The sequence below is a fragment of the Loxodonta africana genome, chromosome 7 (genome assembly GCF_030014295.1).
Source record: "Loxodonta africana isolate mLoxAfr1 chromosome 7, mLoxAfr1.hap2, whole genome shotgun sequence".
Classification (NCBI taxonomy): domain Eukaryota; kingdom Metazoa; phylum Chordata; class Mammalia; order Proboscidea; family Elephantidae; genus Loxodonta; species Loxodonta africana.
The window spans coordinates 76,516,640-76,542,064 of NC_087348.1; the positions used below are offsets into that span (position 1 = coordinate 76,516,640).

General features: G+C 39.1%; 2 protein-coding genes across 2 annotated transcripts; both read left to right on the forward strand.

Moving 5' to 3' along the window:
- The first annotated feature begins 8,689 nt into the window (after nucleotides 1–8,689).
- Nucleotides 8,690–9,583, forward strand: LOC135232150 (olfactory receptor 5P76-like). Its single transcript, XM_064289473.1, has one exon. It carries the CDS (start codon nucleotides 8,690–8,692, stop codon nucleotides 9,581–9,583), a length of 894 nt encoding a protein of 297 aa, XP_064145543.1.
- Nucleotides 9,584–18,499: 8,916 nt separating this feature from the next.
- Nucleotides 18,500–19,461, forward strand: LOC100672239 (olfactory receptor 5P6-like). The gene has a single exon (XM_003412181.3). The coding sequence runs from the start codon at nucleotides 18,517–18,519 to the stop codon at nucleotides 19,459–19,461; it is 945 nt and encodes a 314-aa protein (XP_003412229.3). The 5' UTR covers nucleotides 18,500–18,516.
- The last annotated feature ends 5,964 nt before the right edge of the window (nucleotides 19,462–25,425 follow it).

Consider the following 25,425-nt stretch of genomic DNA (forward strand, 5'->3'; position numbering starts at 1 on the left):
CAAGAGACTAAACATGGGAACCAGAAGGAACAACAGATCACAGAAACACAATCACTGAGACTAGATAAAGGAATTAACAGACTAAGACTATAATACTGCTAAGCTTAAAGAAAGAAAAGAAACTTAGAAACAAATACAATCAACCAAACAATATATTAGCAAACCAAATCAAAAAACATGATCAAGTGAGATTTATCCCAGGGACGCAAGGTGGTTCAACATTAGAAATTCAATCAATGTAATACAGCAAACTAATGGAACAACAGAAAGGACCACTTGTTCACCTCAATCAATATAGAAGAGCCATTTGACAAAATTCAACACCCTTTCATGATAAAAACACCAAACAAGATAGGAATACAAGGGAAATGAGTTTCTTTGTGGAGCCTTTAGCCTTGCTTCTGCGTAAGAGAGAGAGAGGAAGAAATCAGCTAGGGAGTTTTTTTTTCCCGGGCCCTAAGGAGTTGTTACAGTTTCCCTTATTACAGTTACCCAGGGAAAAGCCAGGCCCTGCCAATAGAAAATATCAGTTATGCAAATAGATGGAGCCACATGAGGGGGGATTGGTCAGTTTAGTCCAGTGAGAGGATTGGTCAGTTATTATGCAAAGAGGGTGTGTAAAATCTGCTCAAAGATTGAGCCACTTGCCTATATAAGCACCTACCACACAGAGGTTGAGGGGGTATCTCACTACCATCAAGAAGAGCCTGCGTTCCTGTGCTGAGAACCTCCCAGACCCAGGAGACAGAGCTGTAACACTGAAGACCAGCAGGAGATGGCATGGCGGGCTTCCTGGCCATGGACTGAAGTGGCTACAGTGTACTTGCTGACCCATGGAAAAAGAGAACTGAGGGCCTTTACGTATGAGGCTTCCTGCTGTAGTGGGGTGCCTCTTGGCACTGCTGGTGGAGCTAATAAGGTCCAGCCCAGGCCTGGGCAGGGGCAAAGGCCAGGCCCAGGTTGGGACAGAGGCCAGGCCAGCAGGGGCAGAGGTAGAGGACAGGCTCAAGCCCTGAGAGTGAGGGCCTGCTATCAGCGGCCAAACAGAAGCTGTCCTGACTGAATAACTATATCCTGAGTTATTCCTGTCACTTCTCTGTATGTGGACTTTCAACCTTAAAACTAAGCTACTGGCACAACTGAAATGGGTGACTTCGGGCCTAAATTAAAACTCCATTCTGAGTTAAAGTGAAATCTTCACTTCTACTGTTCTAAAGAGAAAATTCAGCCTTTTTTGTCAAAATTTAACTATGTGTAACATAAAGGGAGCAAGAGTCAGGATTTTTGGCTCCGATGAGGAAATGTTTATTGGAGTTTATTAAGAATGTTTATTCAGAGTGCCTATCTCAAGCATGTCCATGGAGGTTAGGATATAAAAAAATAATAATAATAATAATAATGTTTAGATGAAGCCTGTAACTGTCTCATGACTCTGTAACCAAGATGAGGTAAATGTCAATTAACCAAGTATTAATCAAACTACATTTTCACTCTCTGGAATCTTCCACTCCATTTCTGCTAACTCTTTGTAAACCCAAAACTAAGTCATAAGCCTGTTAGCTTAAGAAGAGGGAAGAGGCAGATGTAGCACTGTAGTTAAAATGACTGCCAACAGATTGCCTTGTTCAACAAATCTCAGGACGTAACAGTCTCAGAACGTAGCAAATAGACTTACTGATGTTAAGAAGAATGTCTTGGTCAAACATGTTAGAGAGGTTAGAAATTAATGTTAGGAAACCTTGTAGTTTAAGAAAATCCTTGTAATTTTTTGCCATATAACCCTCCCCACCCTCCATGTGCAGTTCTTTGCTTGCTCCATCTGATAAAACCTCACTGTTCTCCCTGTAGTTTGGAACACACTATAGCATCTTGCCTGGGTGCTTGTGTGTTTGCCCGTTTTATGAAATGTTTTGTCCTTCAGTAAAGCTCTTGGTTTTTATTTCTCAAGATAGAAAAAGACAGAAAATGAAACCCATTGCCATCGAGTCGATTTCAACGAGCAGAGTGTAAATCTGGTGTTTTACCGAGGCACTTCCAAGTTAATCCTGATCCCATGTTCCTTCCTTAATAAACCGTGTAACTGTGAGTATGGCCTGTGAGTTGTGTGTGGACCTTGCAACAAATGATCAAACCCCAGCAGGGAAGTAGAGAGTGCAGTGGGGAGGACAGCTGGTGTCAGAATTAGTAAAAAGTTTGAAGAGTGGAAGTGTGTCTGACCTCAACCTCATATGAGTCAGCTTTGTGCTGACGCTGATTCTCATCCTCCCTGAAGTTAGACAAGGTCGAACACCATTGCTACTGCATTGCAGAACGTGAAAGACTTGTACATAAAACACTGGAAGACATTACTAAAAGACATTTCGAAAAAGACCTAAATAAATGAAAGGACAGTCCGTGTTCATGGATTAGACAGTCCGTGTTCATGGATTATATGTTCATCTTAATATAGCTAACATGTCAATACTGCCCAAAGCAATCTACAAATTCAATGCAATCCCCATCAAAATTCCAACAGCCCTTTTCTTGCAGAAATGAAAAACCAATTCTCAAATTTATATGGAAGGAGAAGGAATCCCAAATAGCTAAAGCAATCCTGAAAAAGAACGAAGTTGGAGGACTCAGGCTTCCTGATTTCAAAACTTGCTATAAATCCACAGTAATTACAACAGCCTGGGACTGCTATAATAATAGACATATAGGCCAATGGAACAGCACTGTGAGTCCAGAAACAAAATCATACATCTATGACCAAATGATTTTTGACAAGGGTGCTAACTAAGTCTATTTAGTGGGTAAAGAAGTCTTTTCAACAAATTGTGCTAGAAAATTTGGATTTTCATGTGCAGAAAAATGAATCACAATCCAGGCCTCATACTATACCAAAATAAAATAAAATAGATGAAAAACCAAAATATGAAGCCAGAAAATTCTTACATGAAAATATAGGGGCAGAGCTACACGATGTACTTCTTAATGATGGATTATCAGATATGACAGCAAAAGGATCACTGAAGAGGACATTCAAATGGCTTAAAAACACATGAAAAGATGCTCAACATACATCAGAATTTGTATAGGATGGGGTGATGGGCCATTATTTCTCTAATGAGCCACTTCCCACTTCCCCCAAAGGGAGCATCAGGTGGACTTTATAAATTGAGGATTAGCAGGAGAAGTATATTGAGTCTTTGGGTTGAAGATACTTGCTTCTACCATCATCCCCCTAGTCACATGAGTCACAAACCAGTAGTCATCCCTTGGAGGCATGTAGTATGAAACACTGTCTTATTTGTAAATCATTTGTTTACTTCATAGTTCTCAACCAATATAACTTTTAAGATATTTTTTGTAAATTTTGCTAGAAAAATACGTACCTGTCTTCAATAATTTTGTTATTAAAAATTCAACTTTGTATGGTGTCCCACCTCATATTCCCCAAAGTATTGAATGGAGTTTCTTCCACTAACAAGCAAATACTTATAAAATGAACAGGCTGAATGAATGAAGATAAAATTACCTTTTATATATGAACTTCAGTATCCCTTAAGATGAAATATCAAAGTAAATGAAAAACAAATATTTAGTTACAAGAAATTTACTTTATTATACCCCAATAATTGTCAAATGAAAGTGCTCCAACACCTACCTAGAAACAAAAATAAATAGGCCGCTTGGGAACTGACAGAACCCTTAAGCCTAGTTCTGCACGTGTGACTTGAACTGTTCAGTTTCTGCGGGAGAACGTGATCATGATCTTTGGTGCTTTGAATTCACATTTGAATCTTCAGAGGTTTATCCTCAAAGGCAAACAGTAATAGAAAGAGAGCAGGGTTGCTATATAAATACAATGACCCTGGTTGGGCTGGTTTGATTTATTACTGAAAGATGAACGAGTTATTTCAAGAGGTAAGATTTTAGCATCTGTGAGTGAAACTAACATACTGATTCATAATTTACCACTGAGAACACTTTGCTGTCTAAGATTGTGTGCGTAATCACAAGCCGTAGTTGGGTAACCAGGCAGATGTAATCAAGCAGTCAGCTAGCAAGTAACCTTGAATTCACTTAAGTTTCCAGTCCATTTAGTGTGAGAAAATGAGCTTAATTCCAATTACCAGGACTCCTTAAGTCCAGTCCTTAAGTCCAGAAGCTCATATAATCTTTAACACTGTCTACACACAACATTCAGCCACAACGCTAATGAGTTCATAAGTTTCCAGATTCTTTGACAGTTTATTATTTTAAACATCTTTGCAGAAAGATTTACTTTATGGTTCTGAGTGCTCTAGGATCACAGTCCAGTCAACAAGACACAATAGACAAAGCCCAGGATAAAAAGCCAGAAATTTTGCGGTTGAGGGCCAACCTGGCCACTAGCTGGGTGATCCTGGCTAAACTTCTTAACTCGTGAGGCTATCCTTTATTCAGGCTGTACATTATGCTAGAAATAATATTATTTCATTCTACATTACTCCAATTAGAAAACATTTTTACAGTAGAAAATGATTTGATTTGTTTGGATAATTGTACTTTAATTACATCCCGAGTATCAGTCATATACAGCTTTGTATGGTGATTACGTTGATATTTCACACTCCTTCATAAAACAATAATATTTTAACTACAGATATTTAATAGATTTACAAAACGTGCCTAAGCCCGCCCATCACCGTACGAAATTACCCTGTTGTATTACTACCAAGAACAATTGTATTTCATCCACTAGCACAAGTTGCTTGAACTCCTTATTCTCAGTTTTCTCATGTGAAAAATAAGGATAATAAAAGTAGGTAACCTCTTGAAATTGCTGTAATTGTGATGATTTGAATTTATGTAAAATGCTAAGCATAGTTCTTGTCACAAAATAAGCTCTGATTGAATGTGGGTTCTTATTTTGTTAGAGGAAAACCCTACTTCAGTCATTCTTCAGGGAGGGAGATAAGAGTTTCTAAAATTAGGATTAGCAAGGGAATTAGGATAAGATTTCTGTCCTCAGATTGCCAACACCTGTTAACCACTAGTATCCTCCCTATGCTGTCAGTTCCTCCTCAGGAGGCAACCCTTTGAGGCATTGGCAGTGAGTGAAAGACTATTTCTTACCTGGAATTCCTCGAAGCCTCTTTTTATACTTTAGCTATCTATACAATTTTCAGGGTGTGTATTTTCCAACTGTGCTACAATAATGAATATAAACCAAAACCAAAAAAATTTTATAAAATACACATGCCTTAAAAATTCCTGCTATTTAAAATTCAACTTTACATAAAGTTCTACCTCAAGTTCCCCAAAGTACTTAACGACTTCTCTTATAAAGATCAGTAAATAATGTTTATCAGTGAACTATACGGAATGGTAAAGAAAAATTACCTTTTTATATGAAGTTTAACACTGAGGATCCCTGAATCAGAAATATCAGAATAAACTTGGAACCAATATTTAGGTAGAAAACCAAAACCAAACCAGTTGCCGTGGAGTCAGTCCTGCCTCAAACCAACCCTGGGACAATTTATGTTATACTCCTCAATAATTATTAAATGAAAGAGATGGAACTATGCACGAACATCTATGGAGAAACAAAAGAATAAATGGAACACTTGAGAATTTGCTGAATCCCGTGCGGACCGCAGCTGCTCAGTGTGCGCTCCAGGACGGGGTAACGCTCCCCGGGGCTTCTGAACCCACATTTGAATCTCTGGAAACTTCAGAGAGCCCCAAAGGCAAACAATAATAAACGATACTCTATATAACTACAGTGACTTAAAAACTGGTACTAAAGATGAGTGAGTTCTTATTCCAAAACGTAAGAATTATTTTTTGTATGTGTGTGTGAATGAATCTGAAGTATTTTCATTTACGATCTGAGAACACAGCACTTTATAAGGCTGTCTGTACTCACAAGCCAAGGGTGGGAAAGAGGGCACACGTAATCAAGCAATCAACCAGCTAGTAAGAATCTTTGGCTGAATGACTCTGTTTCCACAATCAGTTTCATGTGAGTAAAAAGGGACACTCCAAGTTACCAGGATTCCATATGGCCAGAAATTTATACGATCATTCAACACCATCTAAACAAGATATTTAGCCAGTTAAAAAAATAAAAACAGAAGAACCGCTGCCATGGAGTGGATTCCGAGATGCATTGGGTATTTATTGTTAGTAAATAGCTTGGCAGAAAAACTTACTTTGTTTATGGGTGTGAATGCTTTTAACAGCTGACAAAGGTCAGAACACTAAGCTGGAAAATTTGGAGATGTGCGCCAACATAGCCACTAAGGCAGTGATGCTTTCCAAACCCTTCAAATTTTTAGGTTAAACTTTATTCAGCTGTACACAGGCATGTGTGGCTTAAAACATTGCACAGCATATAGTCCACGGTCCCGTGAAGTTTTTTTTTTTTTTTTTTTTTTAATGGAAAGCAGCTCTCCTTTTGTTTACTTCTCCCTAATGGTTTTAATGGAGCTCTGGTGGCTTAGTGGTTAAGAGCTGGCTGCTAACCAAAGCATCAGTAGTTCAAATTCACTAGTTGCTCCTTGGAAACCGTCTAGGGCAGTTCTACTCTGCCCTATAGGTCACCATGAGTTGGAATTGACTTGCCTGCAACAAGTTTTTTTTTTTTTTTTTTAAATCATTTTAAAGACCCCAAACCCAGACTCTTGCAGCACTGGACAACAAGTGGGATTCAGGCAGGTGAGTCAGAGGACTTGGCTCCGGGCGTGGGCTCTTGGGTTTTGTCAAGCTGTGGCTGAGGCTGGGGCTGCGGGAGCTCTGGCTGCTCTGCATTTCAGGCTGGCAGACCATGGGGTTGGGCTGGGGGTGCTCGGCCCTCTCCCCCTGACTCCACTACAGCAGCAGCAGTAGCAATAGCACAACAAGGAGGACTGGAAGCTGGCTCCCAAAAGGTTTTTAACATGGTGTTAGCAAAGCGTCCAAATAACCGAACGTCCTATTTCACAGAATGTATCACGGACCAATGCATTTCTGTATTGTGGAAAACAATATAATTGTATTCTACAATGCTCCAATTAGAAAACATTATTAGAGTAGGAAATGATTTTATTTGCTTGAATAAAAGCACTTTATTAATGTCCTGGTTATCAATCACACAGTGTTTTCCATAGTAATTAGATTGATATTTCAAACTAGAGGTAGTCCGCAAGTTACGAGTTACTGGAAGAACCATACTTAGGACCAACAGTTTTTGGTTTTTTTGTGCCTTACTGTTAGTGATATGTAGGACATACAATGATGCAGTGCATAATTAGCTGATGTTATCGTGCTCAAATGTTCGCTCAAAGATATTCAATGATATTATTTACTGTTGAAAACACTACTGTATGGAGAACTAAAAAAAAAAAAAAATGAAGTATTTGACTTGCATTTGAACCGATTAATACCGAATTTCTCAGAATGGAAGTGAGTCAAAGTCGGGGGGCTACCTGTACTTGATAAAACAATAACATATTAATTACAAATATTTAAAAATTGAATACATTTACAAAACTTGACTCCATTCACCCCTGATTTGGCACTATTTTCAAAAGCAGTTGCCTTTCTATTCTTTTTAGATGATTTTATTTAACCAATAAACCAAAAATCAAAGCCATTGCTGTCAAGTCAATTCTGACTCATAGCCACCCTATAGGACAGGGTAGGACTCTCCATACGGTTACTGGGAAGCAGCTGGTGGATTAGAACTGCCAACCTTTTGGTTAGCAGCCTAGCTCTTAACCACTGCACCACCAGGGCTCCATAGTGACCCACAGATATTGTAAAATATATAACTAACTAGTCTCTCTCATACAATTAGCTGTCAAAAAGCTTAAAGGATAATCTAATATCCACCTATTGCAAGTGCATTGGACACTGAGGTAAGTGTCATTTAACTTCATTTATAGCATAGTTACTAAAGAAATGTCAGACTTCCTGGCAATCACATTTTGACTCCCCACTTCTACGTAACCGTGTGCAAATTATACAATACTTTCACTCGGTTTCTTCATCTACAAAATAATAATGACAGCACTTACTACAATTTAATAGAAAATAAAATGAAACTATGTATTGTGGTGCAGTGGTTAATGGGTACAGCTGCTAACCAAAAGGTTAGCAGATCAAATCCACCACCCGCTCCTTGGAAACCCTATGCTATGGGGCAGTTCTACTCTGTCCTGTAGGGTCACTATGAGTCAGAATCGACTCAACAGCAACGGGGTTGTTTTGGTATTGGATATGTATATATAATTCTAAGCCCTATTCTTATCATTTACGAAGCTTGTAATAAATGACAGCTTTTCCTCACGTTTTCATTACAAAACCTGTATTTTTCTTGGTATTGTACTCATCATTCCTTTTTAGAATTCTAATCAGTTTCTGTTTTTTATTCTTTAGCTTGAAAACCACCTTAAAAGCATTTTTGGAAAAATATAATATAAAAAGGAAAATCATCATATTTTAAATTTTCTGGTGTTTTTGCCAATAACAATAAATGTATATATATATAATTGAATAACATGTAAAGACAAATATATATTTATCATTACATATTAATTAATGTGCAATGACACGTGAATGATATTTTTGTTTATGACTTTACATATGTGTACTAATGTAAATGGAGTCATGGAATTTATAACTTATTTAATGCAATTTTTTCATCACACATTTTTTTTGACACCAGCTACATTGTCTCATGGATTCCCTGGTGGATGGGAACCACACTGCAGTGACAGAGTTCATTTTATTGGGCTTAACAGAAGATCCTACGCTTCGGGTCACCCTCTTCATGGTCATTCTGTGCATCTATTTGGTGACCATATCTGGCAATCTCAGCACAATCATTCTTACCAGAATCTCTCCTCAGCTCCATCATCCTATGTATTTTTTCCTGAGCCACTTGGCTTTGACTGACATAGGCTTTTCATCCTCTGTCACACCCAATACGCTTGTAAACTTTCTGGTGGAGAAAAATACAATCTCCTATCTTGGGTGTGCAATCCAACTTGGATCAGCTGCTTTCTTTGGACCACTTGAGTGTTTTCTTCTGGCTGCCATGGCCTATGATCGCTTTGTAGCAATCTGCAGCCCACTGCTTTATTCAACTAAAATGTCCATGCGAGTGTGTGATCAGTTATTCTCTGTGGCTTATGTAGGTAGTTTTGTCAATGCTTCCTCCTTTATGATTTCTTTCTTTTCTTTATTCTTCTGTGGACCAAATCAGGTCAATCATTTTTTCTGTGACTTTGCTCCTTTAGTTGAACTTTCCTGTTCTGATGTCAGTATCCCTGCAGTGGTCCCCTCATTTTCTGCTGGCTCCCTCATTGTGGTCACAGTGACTGTCATAGCCATCTCCTATGTCTACATCCTCTTCACCATCCTGAAGATGCGCTCCACTGAGGGCTGCCACAAGGCCTTCTCCACCTGCACCTCCCACCTCACTGCAGTCACTCTGTTCTATGGGACCATTACATTCATTTATGTGATGCCCAAGTCCAGCTACTCTACTGACCAGAACAAGGTGGTGTCTGTGTTCTATATGGTTGGTGATCCCCATGTTGAACCCCCTCATCTAGAGTCTCAGGAATAATGAGATTAAGGCTGCTCTCAAGAGGCAGCTTGGTAGAAAAATATTTTCTTAACAAAACCTCTGGTTTTGTAGGGTTTGATGCAATAGTATGTCATGAATGTAATGTTAAAAGAAATTTGGTTCCTGTGGGCAAGATATATCTGCATATAATTAGCCAGTGTGGGGCTTACAGTATATGTGGGCGTGGCTCTTCAGATAGTAAATCAGAGACACTAGTGAGTTAACTTCAATAAATTAAATTAAATTTAGAATTAAGAAACACAAATTGGATCACATGAAAAAAATCTTAATTTGCTGAAAATCCTTTCTATGTTTTATTCATATATTATTTTTCAAAGAAATTCTATGTTGTAAGTTAGGGTTATTGTAATTCCAAACCTTTAAGGCTATCTTCATTTTCAACAGCAGATTACGCTGATATGAGTCTGATAATCCTAGTTTTGCCTTGACTGAATACCTTCTGAGGGGAAATAACAAAGTGGAATTAGTCAGTACAATTGCTAAAGACATGGTGTTTGGAGAAGTTTTATCTGCTGGGGTTGGTCTTTGTGGACTCTTTAAAATTCCAGGCTGTGTTTCTCGATTCGGACTCTGGCCTTAGATATAAGAGGTCCCCTTAGTCTAAGAGAATGAGACCACCCTGACTAACCTGTGAATTGCTCAATCAGATCAGAAGAGGTGACTTCCTCTGAGGGAATTAATAAATTTCCCAGACACATCAGGGACAGAGCAGAGTAAAAGCAAAAATGGATTTCCAGGAGAATCCAGCAAGCTGGATGACATTGAGTCTGTGAGGAAGAACCTCTTAGAGGGATTTATGATCAGGTCCACGTCCTGCTCATAAAGCTCCAGGCGACTAGACTGTTCCTCAGCAGAAATAGTGACTGCCCCTCTAACAGGCTAAATTCACCTCTATATGCTGATGACTGCTACATTTATTTCTGTTTCCTGTCCCCACGTAAGGATTCAGACAGAAATTGCATCTTCCTACAAACAGAAACACATGGCATATCTTATTCAGGTTTCTCTGGTGAAACTGAACTGGCAGAAAGAGAAAAAGAGAGAACAGACTTTTGAGCCTTCTGTTCCAGCAACTGCAGGTTTGGTCATTTTAAGCAACTCTCATGGTGAGCGCAGCTAAAAGGAGAGAGGGATTTATCTAGAGGAATTGGCTCACATGATTATGGGAGCTAACCCTTTTGCTGTCAATCCATTGACACTCATGGTGACGCCATGTGTTATACACTAGAACTGTTCCTTATGGTTTTCTTGGTTGTAAACATTGTGGAAGCCAGTTGCTAGGTCGTTCTTCCAGAGCACTGTTGGGTGGTTTAGAATTGTCAACGTTTAGGTTAGTAGCCAAAAGCAAACTGTTTGCACCACCCAGACCATATATATATTCTGGAATATATGTAAATAACCTCGTTGTGGTCGAGTTAATTTTGACTAGACTGCCCCATAGAGTTTCCAATGCTGTCATTTTTATGTAATGGACTGCCACATCTTTTTCCTGCTGAGTTGCCGGTGAGTTCAAACTGCCAACCATTTGGTAAGTACCTGAGTGCTTAACCATTGTGCCACCAGAGAGAGAGAGAGAGATTTTGAGAAACTGGCTTGTAGGATTAGGCAGGCTAGGAAGTCCACAATCCATACGTCAGTTAAAAGGCTGGTAATTCCAGCAACGTCTACTTATAGTGTTGAAACTGAATCTTTCTTCAGGAAACCACAGTCTGCTCATAAGGCCTTCAACAGATTGGATGAAGCACATCCACATTATGGAGAGTAATCTGCTTAGTTTAAGGTCAATCGATTAAATGTTAATCACATGTAAATATCTTTATAGCAACATCTAGACTAGTGTTTGTCCAAACAACTGGGCACCATAGCCTATTCATGTTGACATAAAATTAATCATCACAGAGCATTATTCATTTCATTCAGTCAAAAATTATACTCAGTGCTCCTAATATCTCTGGTACAGTGTAGGCTATTGGAAATATAAGTGATAAACAAAGGTGTCTGCCTTCCTGATATTAATATTATAGCAGAGGAGACAGACAACAAAACTAACATGTATGTGATATAGACTATTAGAAGTTAGTGAGTTCAAAAGAGAAAGAAAAAGCAAAGCAGAGTGAAGGAGACTGACATATCAGTGTAGACCTTGCTGAGAAGGTAACATCTGAACAAAGGATCGAAGTAGGCGAAGATACTTCATGCTAGCTGCTGCCTGTGAAAAAAAAAAATTACACACATACAATTGACCTTTGAGGCTTCTGTTCCAGCAGTGGGAGGCTTGGTAATTTTAATCAACTCTCATGATGAACAAAACTCAATACGTTTGATGAAATATTAAATACTTCATAAAATCACACTAGAGCTTACAAGATAACAAGTGAGAACCCAAATACACTGATTACCCAGAGAAGTGAGCTCAGAACTCACAAATGCTTTTATAATGGGATTTGACAAATAGAAGAAAAAGCCAAGAACTGGGGCTGTGGATTTAGTGTTCTTTTAGAATGAGAGGGGCAGAAGTCAAAGCCTAGGGCATGTCCAGGTAAGAAGTCTAATTCATACACCTCATATAGACCATGATGATCAGGAGAAACATGAAGTAAACAAGCCTTTGTACAGATTTGCATCCCTGGAAATCTAGGGAAAGTCAAGCCTGCAACTTGGGTTAAGGTGGTCTAAGACAAGGTGACTTGAATAAATACATGAACATCCTATCTGGACAAAGGTCTTCATTCCAAGCATTTTTTTTTCCTGGCAATAATTATGACCATCAAAGAGTGAAAAATAATGTCCAACAGAAAAGGAAACAAGAGACTAAACATGGGAACCAGTAGGAAGAGGAGACTACAGAAACAGTATCGATGAGATTAAGATAGGAAATTAACAGACACTATTAATATTTTTTTTATAATACTGCTAAGAGAAATAACCTTAAAGATAAACAAAATCATTTCAACAAAATACTAGCAAACTAGATCAAAAAACATATAGAAGGATTATACACCATAATCAAGTGAGATTTATCCCAGGAATGCAAGGATGGTTCAATACTAGAAAATCAACCAATGTAATACAGCAAACTAATAGAACAAAGGAAAGGACCACTTGTCCATCTCAATCAATACAGAAAAGGCATTTGACAAAATTCAACACTGTTTCATAATAAAAACTCCAAACAAGATAGAATTATAAGGGAAATGAGTTTCTTTGTGTAGCCTTATGCCTTGCTTCTGCATAAAAGAAAGAGAGAGAGGAAGAAAGCAGCTTGGGAGATTTTTTTCCGGGGCCCTAAGGAGTTGTTAAAGTTTCCCTTCTTATAGTTACCCAGGGAAGAAGCCAGTCACACGAATAGATATATGTTAACCCATGTTCATTGCAACATTCTTCACAATATCAAAAAGATGGGAGGAACCTAGATGCCCATCAACAGAAGAATGGATGAACAGACTGTGGTACAATGGAGTATTATGCAATGCTAAAGAACAACGATGAATCTGTGAAGTATCTCATAACTTGGATGCATCTGGAGGACATTATGCTGACTGAAAAAAGTCAGTCACATAAGGACAAATATTGTATGAGACCACTACTCTAAAAACTCATGAAAATGTTTACATACAAAAGAAACAATATTTGATGGTTACAAGGGAGGGGAGGGGTGGGGATGGAAAAACACCTAATAGACAATAGATGAGCAGTATCTCTGGTAAAGGGTAAGACAGTACCCAATACTGGGGAAGCCAGCACAACCTGTACAAGGCAAAGCCATAGTAGCTCCATAGACACATCCAATCTCCCTGAGGGTCTGAATTGCTGGGCTGAGGGCTGTGGGAACCATGGCCTCAGGGAACATCTAGCTCACTTAGCATAACAGAGTTTATAAAGAATATGTTCTACATTCTACTTTGGTGAGTAGTGTCTGGGGTCTTAAAAGCCTGTGAGAGACCATATACGATACTCCACTGGTCTCATGCCTTCAGGAGCAAGGAAGAATGAAGAAAATTAACGACATAAGAGAAAGATTAGTCCAAAGGACTAAGGGACCACATCTACCACGGCCTCTACCAGACTGAGTCCGATACAACTAGATGGTGCCTGGCTACCACCACTGACTACTTTGACAGGGATCACAACAGAGAGTCCTGGACAGAGCCGGAGAAAACTGTACAACAAATTTTAACTCAAAAAGAAAAACCAAACTTGCTGACCTGACAGAGGTTGGAGAAACCACGAGAGCACGGCCCCCAGACACCGTTTCAGTGCAGTAATAAGGCCACTCCTGAGGTTCACCCTTCAGCCAAAGATTGAACAGTCCCATAGAACAAAACAAGACTAAAGTGGCACACCAGCCCTAGGACAGGGACTGGAAGGTAGGAGGGAACAGAACGCTGGTAATAGGGGACCCAGGGTTGAGAAGGGAGAGTGTTGACATGTTGTGGGGTTGTTAGCCAATGTCATACAACAATGTGTGTACTAACCGTTTGATGAGAAACTAGTTTGTTTTGTAAACCTTCGTCTAAAGTTCAATAATAAATAAATAAAGAATGTTCATTCACCCTGATGGGGCAGGAGACCAGTGGGATGCAGGCCTCAAATCCTCATGAAAGGACCAGACTTAATGGTCTGACTGAGCCTAGAAGGACCATGAAGGTCATGGTCCCCAGAGCTTCTGTTAGCCCAAGACTGGAACCATTCCCAAAGGCAACTCTTCAGATGGGGATTTCACTGGATTATAACATAGAAGATGATACGGGTGAGGAGTGAGCTTTCTGGATCAAGTAGACACATGAGACTATGTGGGCAGCTCCTGCCTGGAGGGGAGATGACAAGTCAAGGGGCAAAGAAGTTGGCTGAATGGACACAGAAATAGAGAGTGAAGGAAAAGAGTGTGCTGTCACATTAGAGGGAGAGCAACTAGGAGTATATAGCAGGGTGTATATAAATAATATATATAAAACCCTGGTGGCATAGTGGTTAAGTGGTATAGCTGCTAACCAAAGGGTTGGCAGTTCAAATCCACCATGGGGCAGTTCTACTCCAGAGTAGAACCATGGGATAGTTCTACCCTGGCCTATAGGGCCGTCATGAGTCGCAATCGACTTGACTGCATTGGGTTTTTTATATAAATTTTTGTATGAGAGACTGACTTGATTTGTAAACTTTCACTTAAAACACAATAAAAATTAAAAAAAAGAAAAAAAAAAGAAACTCCTCGTAATTTTTTGCCCTATAACTCCCCCTTCCCCCCATCTGCACTCCTTTGTTTGTTCCACCTGATAAAACCTCACTGTTCTCCAGGCAATTTGGAACACACTGCAGCATCTTGCCCAGATGCTTGTGTGTTTGCCCATTTCATGAAATGTTTTATCCTTCAGTAAAGCTCTTGGTTTTTGTTTCTCAAAACAAAAAAACAGAAAATCAAACCCATTGCCATTGAGTCAATTCCAACTAGCAGAGTGTAAATCTGGTGTTTTACCATGACACTTCCAAGTTAATCCTGATCCCATGTCACTTCCTTAAGAAACCATGTTGCTGTGAGTATGGCCTGTGAGTTGTGTGACTCTTGCAACAAATTATCAAACCCAGCAGAGAAATAGAGTGCAGTGGGGAAGACAGCTGGTGTTAGAATTAGTAAAACCTTTCAAGAGTGGAAGTGTGTCTGACCTCAACCTCATATGAATCAGCTTTGTGCTGATGCTGATTCTCATTCTCCCTGAAGTTAGACAAGGTCCGACACTGTTGCTACCTCATTGTAGAAGCTGAAAGACTTGTACATAGAATACTTTAAGACAGTACTGAAATAAATTAAAGAAGACCTGAATAAATGAAAGGACAGTCTGTGTTAATGGATTGGAAGGCTTCATATAGCTAAGATGTCAATACTACCCAAAGCAATCTACAAATTCAGTGCAATCCGCATCAAAATTCCAACAGCCTTTTTTTGCAGAAATGGAAAACCAATTCTCAAATTTATATGGAAGGAGAAGGAACCCCAAATAGCTAAAGCAATCTTGAAGAAGAAGGAAGTTGGAAGGCTCAGGCTTCCTGATTTCAAAACATACTATAAAGCCACAGGAATTAAAACAACCTGGGACAGTGTAATAATAGAGATATAGACCAATGGAATAGCAACGAGATTCCAGAAATAAAATCATACATCTATGATCAGCCGATTTTTGACAAGGGTGCTAAGTTTATTTGGGGGAAAGGAAGTCTCTTTAAAAAATTGTGCTAGAAAAGTTTGATTTCCATGTGCGGAAACATGAATCAGAATCCATTATTCATCTTAACAAACAAAAAATTTTAAATAGATGTAGAACCAAAATATGAAACTATAAAATTCTCACAAGAAAATGTAGGGGCACAGCTGTGGGATGTAATTTTTAAACATGGATTATCAGCTATGACAACAAAAGGATCACTGAAGAGGACATTCAAATGGCTTAAAAACACATGAAAAGATGTTCAACATCATTAGTCGTTGTTGTTAGTTGCTGTCTAGTGGCTTATTAGTATTTGTATAGGATGGGATGATGGGCCATCATTTTTTGTATGAGCCACTTCCCCACTTCCACCACAGGGAGCATCAGGAGGACTTTATAAACTGAGGATTAGCAGGAGAATTTCACTGAGACTTTGGGTTGAAGATACTTGCTTCTACTGCTATCCCCCGAGTCACATAAGCCACAAACCAGTAGTCATCCCTTTGAGGCATGTAGTATGAAAGGCTATCTTATTTGGAAATCATTTGTTTACTTCATAGTTCTCAATCTATACCACTTTTAAGATATTTTATAACTTCTGCTAGAAAAATATGTACATGTCTTAAATAATTTTGTTATTAAAAATTCAACTTTGTATGGTATCCCACCTCATATTCCCCAAAGTGTCAAATGGAATTTCTTACACTAACTACCAAATACTTATAAAATGAACAAGCTGAATGTATGAAGATAAAATTACCTTTTATACATGAACTTCAGTATCCCTTAAGATTTAATATCAAAGTAAATTAAAAACTAATATTTAGTTATAAGAAATTTAGTTTATTATGCCCCGATAATCGTCAACTGAAAGTGCACTAACACCTACATAGAAACAAAAATAAATGAATAAATAGGCCACTTGAGACTTGACAGAACCCTTCAGACTAGTTGTCTATGTGGGATTTGAACTGTTCAGTTTCCCCTGGAGAATGTGATGATGATCTTTGGTGCTTTGAATTCACATTTGAATCTTCAGAGGTTTGTCCCCAAAGGCAAACCATAACAGAAAGATAGCATGGTTGCTGTATAAATACAAAGACATTGGATTTATCACTGAAAGATGAACGGATTATTTCAAGAGGTAGGATTTCAGCATCTGTGAGTACCTGACGTATTCGTTATAATTCACCACTGAGAACGCTTTGCTCTCTAAGATCGTGTCTGTACTCACAAGCCATAGTTGGGTAACCAGGCAGAGGTAATCAAGCAGTCAGCTAGCAAGTAACTCTGAATTCACTTAAGTTTCCAGTCAGGTTAGTGTAAAAATATGAGCTTAATTCAAATTACTAGGACTCCTTATTTATCCACCCATAAGTCCAGAAACTCTACCTACATTTCACACTCAGCCACAATGCTAATGAATTCATGACCTTCTAGATTCTTCGGAGATTTATTATTTTAAGCATCTTTGCAGAAAGTTTTACTTTATTTATGGGTCTGAGTGCTCTAGGATCACAGTCAACAAGATACAATGGACAAAGCCCAGGATAAAAAGCCAGAAAATTTACAGATGAGGGTCAACCTGGCCACTAGCTGGGTGAGCCTGGCTAAACTTCTTAACTTGTGAGGCTATACCATATTATTTCATTCTAGAATACTCCAATTAGAAAACGTTGTTACAGTAGAAAATGATTTGATTTGTTTGAATAATTGCATTTTAATTACATCCTGAGTATCAGTCATGTAGTGTTTCGTATGGCGATTAGATTGATATTTCACATTCCCTCATAAAACAATAATATTTTACCTACAAATATTTAATAAATTTTCAAAAGGTGACTATTCCCTAATTTGAAATTCCTGTGTTGTATTAATATCAAGAATAATTGTATTTCTCCTTTAAAAAAATGTTCTTGTCTTACTGATAGCCTTTGTGAACTATGTAACTAACTAGACATCTCTTTTATGTGTTAGCTATCAGAAAGCAAAAAGGTTAATCTCTCATTAACTAATTTCCAAGTATACTCAACTTCATCGATATAATTATTCAATGTCATTTATGTTATAGTTACTAACGAAATGGACTGGATTCAAACGTTGGGGTTCATATCCTGATTCCACCACTTTGTATACAACTTCAGGTAAGTTACTTAATTTTTCTGCTATCAGTTTCCTTAGCTGTGAAATGAGAATAACAAAATACTTAATATTATTTCATGGAAATTAAAACAGAAGTATGTATATAAAATGCTTAGCTCTGTGTCTGTTGTTTAGTAAGCATTAAATAAGTATTAGCGATTATGCTAGTTTTCAGTATGTAATCCTGTACTTATACATTTTTTTTATACTTACCAATCCTTTCGTTATTTGCGTAAGTCTTATGTTTTCTAATTTTTACATTTATAGGCACTTGGAATGCACTTATTGTAAACAATAATATTAGCAAGAAAAAACTACATTATTTCAACCAAGTTATCTGATGCTTTTAATAAAAGTGATTTAAACCTAGAGAGGGACTCATCGCTGCATATAAATATATACATTTTTCTGGGGCTCTAAGTAAACATTAAATTTTTAAAAACAAAACTTGAAAAATTTGTTTATAAAGACTTCCATGTATGTATTTACGAAAATGAAACCATGAAATTCATAGCTTCTTTAATGCAATATTTTCATCACAGGCCCTTTTTGAACCAGCTACATTGTCTCATGGATTCCCTGGTGGATGGGAACCACACTGCAGTGACAGAATTCATTTTATTGGGCTTAACAGAAGATCCTACCCTTCGGGTCGCCCTGTTTATGGTCATCCTGTGCATCTATCTGGTGACCATATCTGGCAATCTCAGCACAATCATCCTTATCAGAATCTCTTCTCAGCTCCATCATCCTACGTATTTTTTCCTGAGCCACTTGGCTTTTTCTGACATAGGCTATTCATCTTCTGTCACACCCAATATGCTTATAAACTTCCTGGTGAAGAGACATACAATCTCCTATCTTGGATGTGCCATACAGCTTGATTCAGTTGTTTTCTTTGGGTCAGCTGAGTGCTGTCTTCTGGCTGCCATGGCCTATGATCGCTTTGTAGCAATCTGCAACCCACTGCTTTATTTAACTAAAATGTCCACGCAAGTCTGTGTCCAGCTATTCTCTATGGCTTATGGATGTGCTTTCCTCAATACTTGTTGTTGTACTATTTGCTTTGATTCGTTATACTTCTGTGGACCAAATCAGGTCAATCATTTTTTCTGTGATTTTGCTCCTTTAGTTGAACTTTCCTGTTCTGATGTCAGTATCCCTGCAGTGGTCTCCTCATCTTCTGCTGGCTCCATTTTTGTGGTCACAGTGTTTGTCATAGCCATCTCCTACACCTACATCCTCATCACCATCCTGAAGATGCACTCCACTGAGGGCCGCCACAAGGCCTTCTCTACCTGCACCTCCCACCTCACTGCAGTCACTCTGTTCTATGGGACCACCACATTCATTTATGTGATGCCCAAGTCCAGCTACTCTACTGACCAGAACAAGGTGGTATCTGTGTTCTACATGGTGGTGATCCCCATGTTGAACCCCCTCATCTACAGTCTCAGGAATAATGAGATTAAGGGTGTTCTCAAGAGACAGCTTGGTAGAAAAATATTTCCTTAACGAAACCTCATATTTTATAGGGTTTGATGCAATAATATACATTAATGTAATATTAAAAGAAACTTGCTTCCTGTGGGCAAAATATATCTGCAAATAATCAGCCACTATGAGGCTTCATAGTATACCTGGGGGCAGATCTTCAGACAGCAAATCAGAGAAAATAATGAGTTAACTTTAATGAAATCAAATTAAATTTATAATTAAGAAACACGAATTGGTTCACATGAAAAAAACCTTAATCTGCTGACAATCTTTTTTAATATTTATTCATACATGATTTTTCAAAAGCAATTCTATGTCATAAGTTAAGGTTATTGTACTTCCGAACCTTTAAAGCTGTGTTCATGTTCAGCACCAGGTTATGCTGAGATGAGCCTGATAACCGTTGTTTTGCCTTGACTGAGCACCTTCTGAGGGGAAATAACAAAGTGGAACCAGACAGTAAAATTGCTAAAGACATTGTGCTTATAGAAAGGTTATCTGCTGGGGATGGACTTTGCAGACTCATAAAATTCCAGCTGTTTTTCTGAGTTCTAACTCTAGCCTTGGATTTAAGGGGTCTCCAGAGTTTAAGAGGAGCCCTGGTGTTGCAGTGGTTAAGAGCTCAGCTTCATACCAAAAGGTCAGCAGTTCGAATCCACCAGTTCCTCCTTGGAAATCCTATAGGGCAGTTCTACTTTGACCTACAGGGTCAGTATAAATTGGGTCATTATGAGTCAAAATTGACTCCACGGCAATGCGTTTGGAGCCCTGGTGGCACAGTGGTTAAGAGCTCAGCTGCTAACCCAAAGGTCGGGAGTTCAAATCCACCAGCCACACCTTGGAAAACCCATGGGGCAGTTCTACTCTGTCCTAACCCACTAAAACCAACCCACTGCCGTTGAGTCTATTCCGACTCACAGCGACCCTATAGGACAGAGTAGAACTGCCCCATAGAGTTTCCAAGGAGCGCCTGGGGGATTCGAAATGCCGACCTTTTGGTTAGCAGCTGTAGCACTTAACCACTACACCACCAGGGTTTCCAACTCTGTCCTACAGGGTCAATATAAGTTAGAATTGACTCGACAGCAATGAGTGGTGGTAGAGTCTAAGAGTAAGAGAGCACCCTGACTAATGGGTGAGTTGTTCAATCAGATCAGAAGACGTGACTTACTCTGAGGGAATGAGCAGGTTCCCAAACTCATCAGGGACTCAGCAGAGCAAAAGCAAAAAAGGATTTCTAGGAGAATCCGGCAAGCTGGATAAAACTGCGTCTGTGAGGAAGAAACTAATGGAGGAATTTTTTTATGATCAGGCTCACATCCTGTTCTTAAAACTCCAGGGGACTGAACTCTTTTCCAGCTAAAATAGTGACTGCCTCTCAGGACAGGCTAAATTAACCCCAATGTGCTGATGACTGCTACATTGATTTTTGTTTCCTGTGCCCACTTAAGGATTCAGACACAAATTGCATCTTTTTGCAAATAGAAACACAGGGAATTCCTTAATCAGGGTTCTCTAGAAAAACAGAACCAGTAGAGAAAGAAAAAGAGAACAGCACTTTGAATCCAGCAACTGCAGGATTGGTAATCTTAAGCAACTCTCATGGCGAACAGAGCTAAAGAGAGACAGATTTATCTAGCAGAATTGGCTCACATGATTATAGGAGGTAAACTCGTTGCTTTTGATGGATTGAGAATCATGGTGATGCCATGTGTTATAGACGAGAACTGCTCTATATGGTTTTCTTAGCTGTAATCTTTATGCAAGGAGACTGCCAGGTCTTTCCTCCACAACACTGTTGGGTGGGTTGGAACCATCAACCTTTAGGTTACTAGCTGAAAGCAAAGCGTTTGCACCACCCAGGGTCATATATATATTCTGTAGTACATATAAATAACTTCATTGCCAACGAGTTGATTCTGACAGAACTGCCCCATAGAGTTTCCAATGCTGTAATCACTATGGAAGCAGACTGTCACATCTTTCTTCCACAGAGCAGCTAGTGGGTTTGAATTGCCAACATTTTAGTCGCTGAGTGCTTAACCGCTGTGCCACCAGACAGACAGAGAGAGAGATTGATTTTGAGAACCTGGCTCACAGAATTAGGCAGGACGGGAAGTTCAAAATCTGGATGTGAGGTAAAAGGTTAGAAATTCTAGCAATGTTGTCAGCAATGTTGTCTATTTACAGTGTGGAAGCTGAATCCTTCTTCAGGAAACTATAGTTTGGTCTTAAGTCCTTCAAATGACTGGGTGAAGCACATTCACATTGTAGAAGGTAATCTGCTTAGTTTAAGGTCAACTGATGAAATGTTAATCACATGTAAATACCTTTATAGCAACCTCTAGACTACTGTTTGTCCAAACAACTGGGCACCATAGGCTATTCATGTTGCCATGAAATTAATCATCTCAGGCCATTAATCATTTCATTCATTCAAAATTATACTGAGTACTTCTAATATATCTGGTACTGTGTGGGCTATTGGAAATACAAGTGACAAATAAAGGTGTCTGCCTTCCTGGAATTAATATTCTCACAGAGGACACAGATGAAGAGAGTAAGAAGTACGTGATATAGACCGTTAGAAGTTGGTGAGAGCTACGGAGAAAGAAAAAGCAAAACAGAGTAAGGGAGACTGACATGTCAGTGTTGACCTCACTATGAAGGTAACATCTGAGCAAATGACTGAAGTAGGTAAAGACACTTCATGCCAGCTGTGGTGTTGCCTGTGTACTCACATAAATTGACCACTGAGGCTTCTGTTCCAGCAATGGGAGGCTTGGAAATTTTAATCAACTCTCATTTGCTCAGGGTGAACACAACTAAAGAAGCTTGATGAAATATTAAATACATCATAAAATCACATTAGAGCTTACAGGATAAAAAATGAGAACCCAAATAAACTGTGATTACCCAGAGAAGTGAGCTCAGCACTCACAAATGCTTTTATAATGAGGAGATTTGACAAGTAGAAGGAAAAGCTAAGAACTGGGGCTGTGGATTTAGTGTTCTTTTGCAGTGAGAGAGGCATGACCAGGTGAGAAGTCTAATTCATACACCTCATATACACAGGGAGAAAAATGAAGGAAACAAGCCTATGTACAGATTTGCAGATCTAGAAATCTAGGGAAAGTCAAGCCTGCAACTTGGGTTAAGGTGGTCTAAGACAAGGTGACTTGAATAAATACATGAACATCCTATCTGGAGAAAAGTCTTCATTTCAGGCCTTTATTTTTCATGCCAATAATTACAAACATCATAGAGTGAAAAATAATGTCCAATGCAAAAGGAAACAAGAGACTGAACAGGGGAACCAGTAGGAACAACAAACCACACAAAGAGAATCACCAAGACTAAGATAAGGGAATTAACAGACAGAGAATATAATACTGCTTTTTCTAAGCTTAAAGAATTAAAAGAAACTTAAAAATTAAACAATCTACTCAACAAAATACTAGCAAACCAAATCAAAAAAAGATTATACACCATGATCAAGTGAGATTTATCCCAGGAATTCAAGGGTGGTTCAACACTAGAAAATCAACCAATGTAATACAGCAAACTAATAGAACAAAGGAAAGGACCACTTGTTCATCTCGATCAGTATAGAAAAGGCATTTGACAAAATGTAACACCTTTTCATGATAAATACAAACAAGATAGGAATAGAAGGGAAATGAGTTTCGTTGTGTACTGTTACGCCTTGCTTCTGTACGAGAAAGGAAGAAATCAGCTTGGGAGATTTTTTTCCTGGGCACTAAGGAGTTGTTATAGTTTCCCTTGTTACAGTTACCCAGGGAAGAAGCCAGTCCCTGCCAGTAGAAAATATCAGTTATGCAAATAGATAGAGTCACTTGAGAATGGATTGGTCAGTTCAGTTCAGTGAGGGGATTGGTCAGTTATTATGCAAAGAGGGTGTGTAAAATCTGCCCAATAAGATTGAGCCCCTTGCCTATATAAGCAACCATCCCACAGAGGTCGAGGGGATACCTCACTACCATCAAGAAGAACCTGAAGTGGGGTATGTCTTTTGGACCCAGGGTCCCTGTGCTGAGAACTTTCTAGGCCCAGGAGACACAGAGAGCTGTAACACTGAAGATCAGCATGACAGGGCATGGTGAGCTTCCTGACCATGGAGTGAGACGGCTACAATGCACGCACCGACCCATGGAACCAGAGAAATGAGGGCCTTCAGCTAGGAGGCTTGCAGCTGGCGGGGGGTGGGGGGGGGGGGGGGGAAGGGGGGTGCCTCCAGGCACTTGTTGGTGGAGTTAATAAGCTCTGGGACAGGCTTCAGCAGGGTCAGAGGTCAGGCCCAGAGCGGGAACAGAGGCCAGGCCAGCAGGGGCTGAGGTAGAGGCCAGGCCCAAACGATGAGAGTGAGGGCCTGACAGCAGCAGCCAAGGAGAAGCTGCCCTGATTCAAGAACTATATCCTGAGTTACTCCTGTTACTTCTCTGTGTGTGCACTTAAACCTTAAAACTGAGGCACTGGCATAACTGAAATGGATGACTTCAGGCCTAAAATTTAACTCCATTCTGAGTTAAAGTGAAATCTTTATTTCTATCATTCTAAAGAGAAAATTCAGCCTTTCTTAAAAAAATTTAACTGCTTGGAACACAAAGGGAGCATAGCAGGATTTCTGGCTCAGATGAGAAATTGTTTGTTGAAGGTGTTTATTAAGAATGTTATTCACCTTGGTCTTTTAAAAGAATGCCTATCTCAAGCATGTCCATGGAGGTTAGGAAATAGGATTAGAATGGATGATATTAAGATGAAGCCTGTAACTGTCTTATAACTCTGTAACCAGGATGAGGTAAACATCAATTAACCAAGTCTTAATCAACTCTGCATTTTCACTCACTGGAATCTTCTGCTCCATTTCTGCTAATGCTTTGTAAACCTGTAACTAGGTAAAGTCATGAGCCAGTTACCTTAAAATGAGGGAAAAGGCAGGCATACAGCTGTAATTAAAATTAGTCCCACAGAATGCCTTGCTAAACAAACATCAGGATGTAACATCTCAAAATGTGACAAATAGACTTACTGATGTTAAGGAGAATGTCTTGGTCAAACATGTTAGAGAGGTTAGAAACTAATGTTAGGAAAGCTTGACGTTTAAGAAAATCCTTGTAATTTTTTCCCAGGTAATACCTCCCTGCCCCCATCTGCAGTCATTTGTTCCCTCCACTTGATAAAACCTCATCGTTCTCCCTGCACTTTGGAACTCACCACAGAATCTTGCCTGGGTGCTGGTGTGTTTGCCCGTTTCGTGAAATGTTTTATCCTTCAGGAAAACTCTGTTTTCATTCCTTAAAATAAACACAAATAAACCCAAAACCATTGCTGTCGAGTCAATTCCAACTAGCAGAGTGTAAATCTGGTGTTTTACCATGACACTTCCAAGTTAATCCTGATCCCATGTTAATTCCTTAAGAAACCATGTGGCTGTGAGTATGGCCTGTGAGTTGTGTGGCTATTGCAACAAATTATCAAAGCCAGCAGAGAAATAGAGTGCAGTGGGGAGGACAGCTGGTGCCAGAATTAGGAAAAACTTTGAAGAGTGGAAGTGTGTCTGACCTCAACCTCTTATAAGCCAGCTTTGTGCTGATGCTGATTCTCATTCTCCCTGAAGTTAGACAAGGTCCAACACCATTGCTGCTGCATTTCAGACGGTGAAAGACATGTACATAAAATACTGTACGATGTTACTGACAGAAATTAAAGAAGACCTGAATAAATGAAAGGGCATCTTGTGTTCATGGACTGGAAGGCTTAATATAGCCAAGATGTCAATACTACCCAAAGCAATCTACAAATTCAATGCAATCCCCATCAAAATTCCAACAATCTTCTTTTGCGGAAATGGAAAACCAATTCTCAAATTTATATGGAAGGAGAAGGAACCCCAAATAGCAAAAGCAATCTTGAAGAAGAACAAAGTTGGAGGACTCAGGCTTCCTGATTTAAAAAAAAACT